The 12,005-nt window shown below is 39.5% G+C and overlaps 1 protein-coding gene across 2 annotated transcripts in view; it reads right to left on the minus strand.

The window, feature by feature from the left end:
* LOC124595070 (pseudouridine-5'-phosphatase-like) overlaps positions 1-7,555 on the minus strand; it is a 136,624-nt gene extending 129,069 nt beyond the window's left edge. Inside the window, exon 1 of one of the 2 annotated variants that reach the window (XM_047133652.1) lies at positions 7,308-7,555. In XM_047133652.1, coding sequence (XP_046989608.1) covers positions 7,308-7,362 — 55 coding nt within the window. In that variant the 5' untranslated portion in view covers positions 7,363-7,555. The remainder of the gene's footprint in view (positions 1-7,307) is intronic. The other variant, XM_047133651.1, reaches the window with a different exon arrangement.
* Between the last annotated feature and the right edge of the window lie 4,450 nt (positions 7,556-12,005).

Raw genomic sequence — 12,005 nt, forward strand, 5'->3', positions numbered from 1 at the left:
TGTACACTGCTGAAATTTTTTTATATGATCCTTGGAATAATCAAGCTTCCAGACCATGAAGGCGCAATGACAATATTCCATTCTTTCACAGAAATTTACCAGACTTATCAAACTACCCACAGATATAGTCGAGTTACTTTCAGTTTATTAAATGATTACTTATTTGCAACTGTTAAGTGAGTTTTTATGTAAATTAGTTCCCATAAACAACGGCTGAGAAGTGTATAATTTCGTGTGCTGTTGACAATGACCTTTGTAATGTTGGTGGGAAATGGAATGGATTGGTAAATGTGCCATCCTGCTACAGTTCATTGTTGAAAATATATTATAATCCATGTTTCTAGTCACTTAGTGGTGAAATAATGAATGCCCAGAAAGTTACTGTACTTCCCCACCATTATGTTACTGTAAGACTGCATAAGTCTCTCCCATTCAGGGACTGCTGACACTTGTAGAGTGGGTTGCACTGAGTGGAACCATTTACTACACATCTACAATGTATCTTACAAAGTGGGTCTAAATATATCTCATGCAATTGGATTAATCACGTTCAAGTCTAAAACAGCAATCTGCTGTAATCCATTGCCTAACTTAAGTTGAAGTATTTCAGTTTCGTAACAGTTAGTGATTTACTTCTGTTACAGAGGGAGGTAATTAAGTCTCTGGGCCTCTTCTGAAGTTAGGAGAGGTAAGACTGGGGTGACACATTTGATACCCATCAATATCCAGCAATAACAAAGACAATGAAATCAACAGTGTCGAATGTATACTGTTTACATGTTACATTGGGGCAGGTTCATCAGTGTGGTAGATACCCGACATCTCCAATTGTTTAATATTTTACATAATATCTTAATTAATAAGTGCAAATAATTACTTATTTACTAAACTGAGAATAACTCCATGACATAAACACAGGCTCAGTGAAGTTATTTTGTCAGCTCACATATGAGAATAAGACATGAAATGTTGGGAAGGTATAATCTGTCTGTAAACTGGAAAGCAAGCAGTGCTCATGGTGGAGGAAGTTTCTTTTCCTGGAATAATGCTATTCTGTTGTTCTGGATGACTAAGAATGACTTCTTGTCTGGTCACACAGAACAATGTACATGGGATTATGTAGATTCTGTCTGTATGTGTTTCATGCCTTAGCATTATTAGTTACTGATATCTGTATTCTATGTAGGGTTAATGGACTTCATTGAAAACAAACACCAGTGGGCCCATATGTGCACTGCATCACCAGTGATTCATAAGGCACGCTTTAAAGAGTCGGTATAATTTTTGTGAAACACTCTGTAGTTGCTTCTTGTGGCATAGTGGTGTAGATAGAATGGAGAATCACCTGTCCACTCTTCAGCTTGCAGATCTATGAATGAGGGAACTGTGTGACCACAAGCTGACGAGTACCTTCCTTCGTGCTTCTAGCCTCCACCCCATCCCCTCCACCTGGTTACACCCCCAGAACCCAATTCATCCCTTAACATAGATCTACTGCACTTAGACATGGAACAGTCATTTTTAAAACTACCTTCATTTAACAAGAAATACTAATTTTATACCATTAAAATACTGCTTTTAAGAACCTGCGATTTTTCTATTCCTGAAACATGGAAGCTATTAGTGCTAGAGAAAAAATGAACAGGACTTTTTTTGTAGTTTAATTATGTACTGGTAAATACTTTTGCTTGAAGCTGCAGTTTGAGTTATTCAAGAAAAATGCAAAAGAATGAGTATTAAATGCTATACCACCCCCATGCTCATACCCAGCTGGTCAGGATTTATAGTACACAACATTCCTCCTACAACTGTACAAAAATTTGTGGCTACAGCATTTTTTCCCCTATCTGACCTTGTTCTGGTCTTCATTGATTGGGCTCCAGGGGGAGTGGAGGTGGGGGGGGGGGGGGGGGGAGAGTTAGATAACACACAAAACTATACCATCTGCTGCTTTCAGGTTTGGTGCCCTAAAAGACTGGGGTAGTATTTTCCCTATAAAATTGTTATTGGCAGAGTAAGTCTATTATAAATCTCATTTGTGCTCAATAAACACACATGCACATTGTTTTGATACACTGTGAACTGCTTGCCCACTAATTCATTAAAGAAAGGTAATAACATTCAATACTTAACATAATGTCAACAGAAAGGACAATAGAAAGTGAGCACAACACTGAATTACACTTATAAATGTTGCTGTCAAATGAAGCATCTTGGCATTCACCTTCATTAAGGGAAAATACAAACAATATACACTTGGATCATCAGGCAGGGAATACATACCCCTCCCCACTCAAAATGCTTATCTACTGCCTCAACCACTGAGCCACCTTGGCCAGAATAGTTACATTAATATTTCCTCAGCTCTTATGGAAGGACTCCAGCCAATTCACAAAATTTTCAGATATGTGGATACATTTGTGACATTGTCACCTAAAATGTATAACAGATCCCAATACAATCTTGCCAGTAAATATAACATACATTGGGCTAAAATACATGTAAGAAATTGGTGGTTCCTGCATTGTGTGTGGATGACGATTGGTTAACGCCAACTGGTTGATAGTATACAGCAGCCAATGAGAATTGCTGAATCCAATGCTTTCCTTTGACAGAACATATGAATTGATTACATTTGTTTTAAATATGGAGAGTGCCAAAGAAACTTTTACTGATCTGGTGATTATGAATTTTAGGGTTGCTTACTAATTTTTGCATTTTTTTTAATGACTAGAAAAACCAGAATGTGCTGACAAACTGACCTCTAGCATAGGCCTAAGTTAGACTGTAATATGATAATTTGGTTGTGAGCTGGTGAAGCCAATAAATTTGGAAAGCTGGTTGTGGAGACAGACAGACACACACACAGCGAAAAACGAGGCCTAGGTTCAGTGGGAATGTGACTGGCTGTGAGATAGTGAAGCCAACGAATCTAGAAGAAAAAACTTGGTTGTGGTAACAGACTGATCTTTAGCTTATCCTCAGGTCCAGATTAGATTGAAATGTGATGACTGGTTTGAATCTCAGCACAAAAATAAGAGTGCCATGAGAGACTGATCAATGTATAATGAGCCTGAGAGTTACATTTGTTGTTGGACTAAACTACTTTTATATCCAATTTCCGATTTTGCTGAAAATTTCAACAAAGTGGCTAAATTCTAAACTTATAACAAAATACTAGCTACCTTTACTTACAAAACAATAGGAAATTACTAACATGAATCTCATTGGCTATCTACATAGCAAACCATTACCAACAGCAGAACGCAACACAAAAGCTCATGCCACCACAAGTGCAGTTCCACCATACATTGTACCAAAGGTCCTATACGGCAATTTTCATGTGCTGGCATGTCTTTTGATCAGAGGAGGAAACTGTCAACAATGTGTGTGTGTGTGTGTGTGTGTGTGTGTGTGTGTGTGTGTGTGTGTGTTTTTTGTTTCCCTCCAGCACAGTAAGAGCAACTGTTTTCCACCAGTGAGCTGGTATCATGCATGCCACGAAAAGGTTGCTGGTGCAGCTAGTCTGATAGATAACTAATAAGGAGAGGGATTACTAGTCCTATGTGAACATCTGTTCTGCTGCCATTAAACAAAGAGAGGATCATCTGGGAACTTTCACCTGAAATGAAAACATCCCAATGAGGATGACAGAGAAAGATTTTGAAAGTATTTCCTCTCACCTGGAGTACCAAAATCTTACACAGACACAGACAAACAGAATTGCAGTTGTCTAATATTAATGGAATCCAGGTGGTAAGTTCGCCTGAAACCAATGCTCATAGCAACTGAGGAAGGTAATTAGGTCAATCATCAAAATATTGCACCCCAACAGGGAAACATGAATTTTAATGGAAACCTGTAACGATACCAGCTGAGTAAACTTCATGTTCCAATAACATTACTACTTGTGTTCACATGTAATGTAATATACAATAGAATAGTTGCTTATTTTAGTAACCATAGCATAATAATGTACACTTGTGGGCATATGAGTTCAAGATAGTGAATCTGACTGTAACCAACTTATGTTTCCCATTGTAGAGGTCACAGAAGCACAGAAGTAGGCCTACTCACAAGCAACATCATATCAAGGATGTACTTAACAGTACATTTGCTAACAAGTCCGCTGCTGTGGGCAACAATGTGTTGATGACAGGGGTCACCATATACTAACGTGGATTTTAACAGTGGATAGGTGAACTAGTATAGAGTAAACCACTCATCAATTCACTCCTCGATGATGATGATAACGTATGTGCAGCCGTGTCATCAGCATCTGTGTCATTACTATGGAAAGAAGACACCACTCCTGAACAAAATGTGTGTGGCTGCTCATGACATGCCACAAAGCAAAAAACTATCTGGGCTAACCACCTATGGATATTCTAAGTATAGAAATGCGTCACCTGGATGGATGAATCTCAGTACATACTGGTAAATGCGAGTGGCAGGGTACGAGAATAATTAAAACAACAACAAAAGGCACCCTGCTTGTCAGCAGGGCACTGTTCAGACAGGCTGTGGAGGTATTCTCCAGTGAGGAATCTTTACAAAGGGTGAAATGGGATCATCCAAAATGCTTGCCATTGTCTCACCAACAAATTGTGGGCATCCACTTGTTCAACTGCAGATCTGATAGCATCCCTCCTGAATTGTGCAATATTCATCTTAAGAACTTTCGTAGATGTTAGGATGCTAGTGTGAACCACTAGATCACCTAGTCTACATTCCAGTCAGTACATTTGGGATGCCATCAAATAAAAATAATTTATAAATGATACTGGTGGTTTAGATGTGGATTAAGTTACTTGAAGGAATGCAGCAACAAGACAGTTTTTAATATAGCTTTTTATTTATGCCAAAATGCATTTATGGTTTTCACTCGTCTCAAATTTGTATAAAACACTTATAGTTTTGTAAAAACTATGTTTCTGTTGAGTTCATTTTGAATGCCTTTTACACTGCAATCTGTTGTTCATAATCCACATTTACATGTGTAACATGCACCTTTAGCTCCACTGACAATGCAGCTTGTGCCAATGTATAAATGAAACTAAAAATGTGTGTATTGTGTACATAAATGTGAAACAAAGAGTTAAAAGTTATAGAATAAATGGCAGCTGCACCTTTCAAAATGCATTTGACAAAATGAAGATATAAATGTATTAGAACAACTGAATAAGGTTAAAACCAGAACACATCTTGGCATAAAACTATGCAAAAAGTAGGCGGTGGCATTATTTCTTCAGGCCACCAAATTTAATCTGAATTATTTTTAACCTAGCTTTGCCCAATTTTCACAAATTGTGTGGGGCATTGAGTGGTCATGGATCAGGACGTTTCTTAAATGCTTTCGATGTTTTCATTTGACGACACTGTGTGTTACACACAACTAGGTAAATATGTGTCGCTGCTTCCCTGGGTTTTTGAAACTTCAGGGTTGGAAGCAAATGTGGAAGGCATCAAACGTCTTTCTTGCACAAACAAGGTTTCAGAAAGTCTATAGGCCCCTACTGAAATACTCACTTAGAGCTAATATACCTTTTGCCATGAATTTCCTTGTCTCCTAGTATCTTCAACTGTGACATGTGATGATGCTACACCTTTAAGGAAAGCTGGTGATACATGAATGCTCAACAACCACTTTGCTGACCTACAGAGCAGTCTATTGGTATGGTTGCTGTAATATCTCTCTCTCTCTCTCTCTCTCTCTCTCTCTCTCTCTCTCTCACTCACTCACTCACTCACTCACTCACAGCATGTGCATGTTTGCTAGCAAGCAGCAGACCTTCTTGCCAGTTTCCCTATCCCAGTTTTGAAGTCTTACACGTGCATCTACTCGGGTATCCTTCCACGTCAGCTCTAATACCCTCACTCATTGTAATTGCTAGTTACTTTACAAAAGAAATTAGGAAATCAGTGCAAATCAAATCACTTGCATAAAAATGGATGAAAGTGCAAAGGATGTAATAGTTCATCTGAGCACTGTTACTGGTAATATCATGTTCCTCATCAGATGTCGAAGATAAAATTGTGTAGCCATTGGTAAAAATAAATATGAATAAATGAGGTAGCCTAGTTGCCTTTCAGTTGGTAGGTATGAAACAAAATGACGCGAAAGGTAAGAGTTACATAGTGCCTTGCATTTTTAATAGATTATGAACAATATATGGTACATTATATGCACCACACTATATGGCACTCTTTTGTCTATTATGTATCTACATCTACCTGAAATACAGCTTTTCTGAATTTACATTGGAATTTTAGTTTTTATAATATGGCACAAGCATAGCCAACTGGTTACCATAAAGGTAATTCAATTCCAACAAACTTTATTTTATATTTATTCACTTTTGTTGGCTTTGCCAACTCACAACCAAATTTTCACCTTCCAATAACAACTGGGGCTTGGTATGCTACAAATCAATCAGTAACCACAACAGAAACTATAGGGGGAGAGGGGAAGTACCACACACTAGTGAAAGCCAAGACTAAGATGATGTTAAATAAATTTAATCTGTTAATGTGTATGAAGTCACATGCTGAGAACATTCAGATGTTACAAATTATACACCAGTTAGCACTTTTGCACAGGCTGTCACCATCCTCTAACTGGTCACATGAAGCCAGATCATACAACAGCCCCCCCCCCCCCCCCCCCATCCCATGGTCGCAACAAGAAGTTAGATTTTGCGACAGCACCGGTAAATTAATATGTATTGGGTCAGTTCTGTGTGGAAATGTGCTGGTAACAATGACCTGCAATGTTACATTTGTCTCGGATGATGACACAAATTAGAGTGAGTAAATCACCAAAGGCAAGGAGAATTAAAAACGGAACTTCTTCACGTGAATAATAGTCTTTTGGGTCTCAGTTACACCTTAACATCAGAAGCTAATAGAAGTAACTGAACGTAACACTTTCAGATGACCACTATATTTTATGCTGCTGTGAAATGAAATCCACCGAACAATTTGAGATGAAGTATACTTAGGTATTTCTGATGTCTTTGTTTCAAGGGTTGAAACACGCGTGCAGCACACAATAGACGAGCAACTTGTGGTTGATCAATCGGTTTAACACAAAGATTATTGACAACTTTATCATCATCTGAAATGGCCAACATGGTGTACAACTATACCTTTTTTTAAATTAAAACATAACACAAAATTTTGTTGCAAGAGGTTATTACTGTTTCCATTATTCTTGGTAAATGAAGATATTGTCGCTTTGTCACACTGTGTAATGCTAGTACGCCACATGAGAATAAAATGACACTATATTTATTCGTAAAAATTACCCAAAAGTGTTCCATCCATATCGAATATACAATGTGTTACTGGTTGGAATTTCATGTTTGACAGCTGTGTAAACCACACCTCTACAAAAAGCGGGGCGTGTACACAAACAAATATCCGCAGTAAAACACGAAGGCTGCACAGCGTCCGCTACAAAAAATTTTTATACGCTATTATCACATTAAAATATCGAAAACACACCACATGCGAACTTCACCCGGCAACAGCCGGAACAGTGTGTTTTATTTGAAGTTAATCGTAATTACGTAATCAGAGATGCTATGTAAGATGTCAACTAAAGGATTTATCTGTTAACTAACAAAATTACAGATACTGTGGGATAACTCCTGTAATGTTTCTTTTAGACTGATTTATTTCATTAAAAAATTCGTAATCCGTCGAAAGATATTTTAACAATAGTCTGTGGATATGTCCGTACCCGGGCCAAAGACGCTACGCTACATGGCTTCGACGGTGGCGCTACCTCTGGTTACGAGATGAAAACTATGGGCAGTCGTATCCATGTGCAAGGAGAGTGCACAGTAGTTGGTAGGGCGAGCTAGCGCGAGGTAGGTGCGGGCGGGTTAGTGGATGTCAAACGACAGTAATGAGCGCGAAAACAATCTGAAGTGTTTATTTTTATCTTTAATGTCCGCACCGGTATATACATACCGGATATAAGAAACAGATGTATACAATCAAGTTTAGCGCTCAATTTGATCCACAGTGACATAAAAAGATCTGATTTTGTTCTGACAACAGAAACAGACGCGTCGGCATGGCTGTGAACGGGTGTAATCGTGACATGAACAAAAAGTTTCGACAGCTATACAGCTTGAGAAGCGGACTTACTTTTGTGCGGGTGAATCTTTGTGTGTTATTGACACTGGCATTTTTACAAGGTACATTGGCAGGCGATATGAACTGCGCGAGTGTTCGTTACACTTACGAAGAAAAAGGCGTCAACGTCGGACAAGTTCCCAAGGATCCACTTTCTGGTAATTACAAAAGGAAGCGTTAAGTCTTTATTTTCATGCACATGAGTATGTAACACGTTTTCAGTTTCTGTGAGAATGCATTTGTCCACAACTTGTCTAAGACACAGTTGCATTTTAAAAAGTGCAGCAAACCAATCTAGTAGCGATTTTGACCAGCTGATTGCGGTCTCATGTGGACTGCTATACAATCAACTACGAAACTTAACTCCTACAGTAACGCGGGGTACTTCAGCAGTATATGGAATTCACTCAAGTTAATGGTCTTCCTACAAATGTAACTTAAATTGCAGGTCACTAAATTCACCGCGAAGAAAGAGTAGTTGCTAATCCTTACAAACATGCGTTACTGATCCCCAGGAAAAAGTAATTACAAAAAAATTAGCGTTTAAAATTATTTTCGTTCTGCAGGAGTATAAATCAGATTTTTGAGTACTAGACACTGATGCCCCACGCGATTGCTCACTTCCTATTCTATTAACTGAAATACTCAGAGATTGTAATTCCTTTTTCCCACTTTGTTAAAAGTAGTCGGCACTGTTCTTGCAGAGTCCACATGACATGCGGTTGTTGATTTCATGAATTATTACGCCTGAGTTAAGTTTTTAAAGGAACTTTTCCTAGTACCATGTGGAGTGATCGGTAGGCCTACTGATGGTGATATTCTACTGGTGTCTGTGGCCACGAAACATAGAATAATTGCGTGTATGAAACTGCTCATACGTAGTTTTTTTTTCTGCAAACGAATAATTAGCGCATGCAGATAAGAATTTAATATTATTTTGTGTCATACGTATCCCCATGTGCCTAAGTTTACTTGGGTCAATCTGTATTCTGTTGTAACTGTCAGATCTTTTCAGTAAATTGGCACGATCTTCATATCTTATCTGTATTTATTAATTATTCTTGAGCCAATAAAATATAAGATTGTATGATAGGGAGGGGGACTGTTATGAAAGAGCAAAATAATCAAGAAGCAAAGTGTATCTGAATGTTGGTTGAATTAAAATAAACATTTCGAGTCGATTGCAGTAAACACGTTCAATCTTGTCAGAATGTCGGCCAGAGAACGTATACGTTAAATGTATAATTGGTGGAATTCAGGATAGGACTAGCTTGGTCTCTGAAAAAGGCCTAAGGCCAGATCTGAGGGAACATAAGATTTAAACGCCCCTTTGAGTTCATTAAGGCCGGAACAGAAGCTATGTTACAAGTACGAGAAAAGCGTAACTGTCGTAGTACTTACTTTTCGTGGCCTTAAATGCGCTACAATTACTCGAAAATAATTTATCAAAGCCGCGTAAAAACGAAGTGCGTATTGCCAAATCTCACAATTTGATGCGAGTCCCGGATTTTGATGTTCCGTTTTACTCGATATATCCCTGGGATGCCGCATTACGCATTATTGCGCGGATCGTCTGTCGTTTCCCAGTATGCTACAAATACAAGAAGTTCGTTTTAGTGTATCTGAAAGCAGGAGTGACTCGCTCACCGCTTTGTCAGAGTACGAAATTATCGCATATTGTAATTATCCGACGGGATATTATTGCATTATTTCCAGATCACCACTCCCTTTGACGGGCGTCTAGTGTTGCTAACTTTATCGTCAGGCAGGACAGGTTTTTAACCCAAGCTGCCGCTTGTGGCACCAAGCTAAAGCAACATCTGTATACAGTGTGTATAATAATTAGTGCCGAAAACTGACACAGCTGAAAGTATACAGTAGAAGCAAAAACTTCGGTCTGCAAACGAAACGTTTGCAAGTTAACTGCAAACGTGTGGTTACGGGCTGTATCAAATATTGTCCTATTTAGCACTAACATATTTGACTTGTAAGGTTTTCGACCAATTCTTCTGGCCTCAAATTTCACCCAAGACATACCTGAAAACGAAATACAGTACTATCCCGGTACGTTACATGTTTTTTTTATGTAATTTATTTGGCCTTTAACTTACAGCATGAAGTCAGCTCACACTAACAAATATATGGGTAATTATACAACACAGTTATAGATTGATCCTTACCCAGTAGTAAGTGTAAAACCGAATGTTACACAAAGCTTATATGGAGTCCATTGTCAGTAATACGTTGGTCGTAGGTATGGGTATCCGAAGCAACAGTGAATCTATACGTCGCGTGGAAAAGTCGTCACGCAAGGTGGCGACGGATGACCGAGCTTTACAAATTGATGTCAATTGATTGCAGTACTTCCATGTAGTCTGGTGCACCCGTAGAGGTGACATGCGTCTTCTTCACAATACCAAAAAGGTGGTTCTACGATGTGTAGTCTGAGATGATGATGATGATGATGATGATGGAATCATCCGTGGTTAAATTTGAGTCTGCTGGGAGGAGGGGGGGGGGCAGATGTCTAGGCACTTATTTTGTAGAATAGGGGACCGACTGGCGAAAACTGTGTGTTTCTTGCCTACGCTTGTTTTTTTTTTCCCATTCCTGTTGCCAGTCATCTGTTTTGCATCTGTGTAGGACAGATCAGTAATCAGTACTTGGGATCGTAGTCCAGGTGATGTATGCGGTCACAGCAGCTTCTTTGGCTAAGCGGTTGCGAGCTTCATTGCCAGTGATGTCACCGTGTGGTTTCACCCAGGCGGGGTTAACGGAATGGCCTTATTCACGCATTGTTTCCAACACTTTGATAAACCTGTATACAATGGCGATTTCAGTCTAACAGATGTTAAAAAATTTTGAGTGCTGTTAGAGCTGATAGTCACTGAGTAGGAAATATAGATATGCTATCATCCGCGAGCAGAAACTAAGTTGTAATATAACGACAAGTTGCGGTCATTATATTTGCCTCTGCTGTCAATTGAAGTAGCCCGACTGTTGACAACATGGTATGTCGTACGCCTACACACAGTCACTGGGTTTGGAGCAGTCACTATAGGTATGTGATTGTTCTCTCTGTATACTGCTTTAAGAACTGTGCCAAAGTTTTGTTAAGTAGCTGTTTGTACACAGTTTACCAGCGTTTGTTTTAGACACTTGCATTGAACGTACCTCTTCCTCCCCCTGTCTGTGTCCACATCTTCCTCCCACTTCTGTCAATGAACATCTTCCTCCTTAGCACACTGGACTCGTATTCGTGCGGACGACGATTCAAAACTTGCCCGGCCGTTCTGATTTAGGTTTTCCGTGATTTCCCTAAATCGCTTGGGGCAAATCCTGGGATAATTTCTTTGTAAGGGCACGGCTGGTTTCTTCTTCCAACTTCCCCTAATCCGAGCTTGTGCTCTGTCTCTAATGATCTTGCTGTTGTTAGGATGTTAAACAGTAATCTACTCCCCCTCTGACCATATCATCCTCCCCCTCTTCCTTTTACACTTGCACACTACCCCACTACACCTTTCACCTGCTGAATGCAACTCCCCCTCCCCCCCTCTCTATTTCTTTCTCCCTTTCACTCTGACCACCCTCCTCTACCTGGAAAGCAGTTTCTTGCCCCCTGACTTACAGGCTGCCCCGCAAAGTTGGTATGGAAGACTGATACTCCCACACAAAATGCCTCTCGTGCAGGGCAGCCAGGTGCTAGAAAGAACAAGTTTTTGCCTGTACCTCCACTCCTACTAAAGCTGGGAGGTTATAAACCCCACAGTGCTGGTTCCCTGTGAAGCCCACTGGGGTTGAAATCGATTCTACAACAGGTGTGAGCCTATTATTATGTCCACTGTGGTGTCACCGCCAGA

Source organism: Schistocerca americana, chromosome 2 (assembly GCF_021461395.2).
Source record: "Schistocerca americana isolate TAMUIC-IGC-003095 chromosome 2, iqSchAmer2.1, whole genome shotgun sequence".
Taxonomy (NCBI): domain Eukaryota; kingdom Metazoa; phylum Arthropoda; class Insecta; order Orthoptera; family Acrididae; genus Schistocerca; species Schistocerca americana.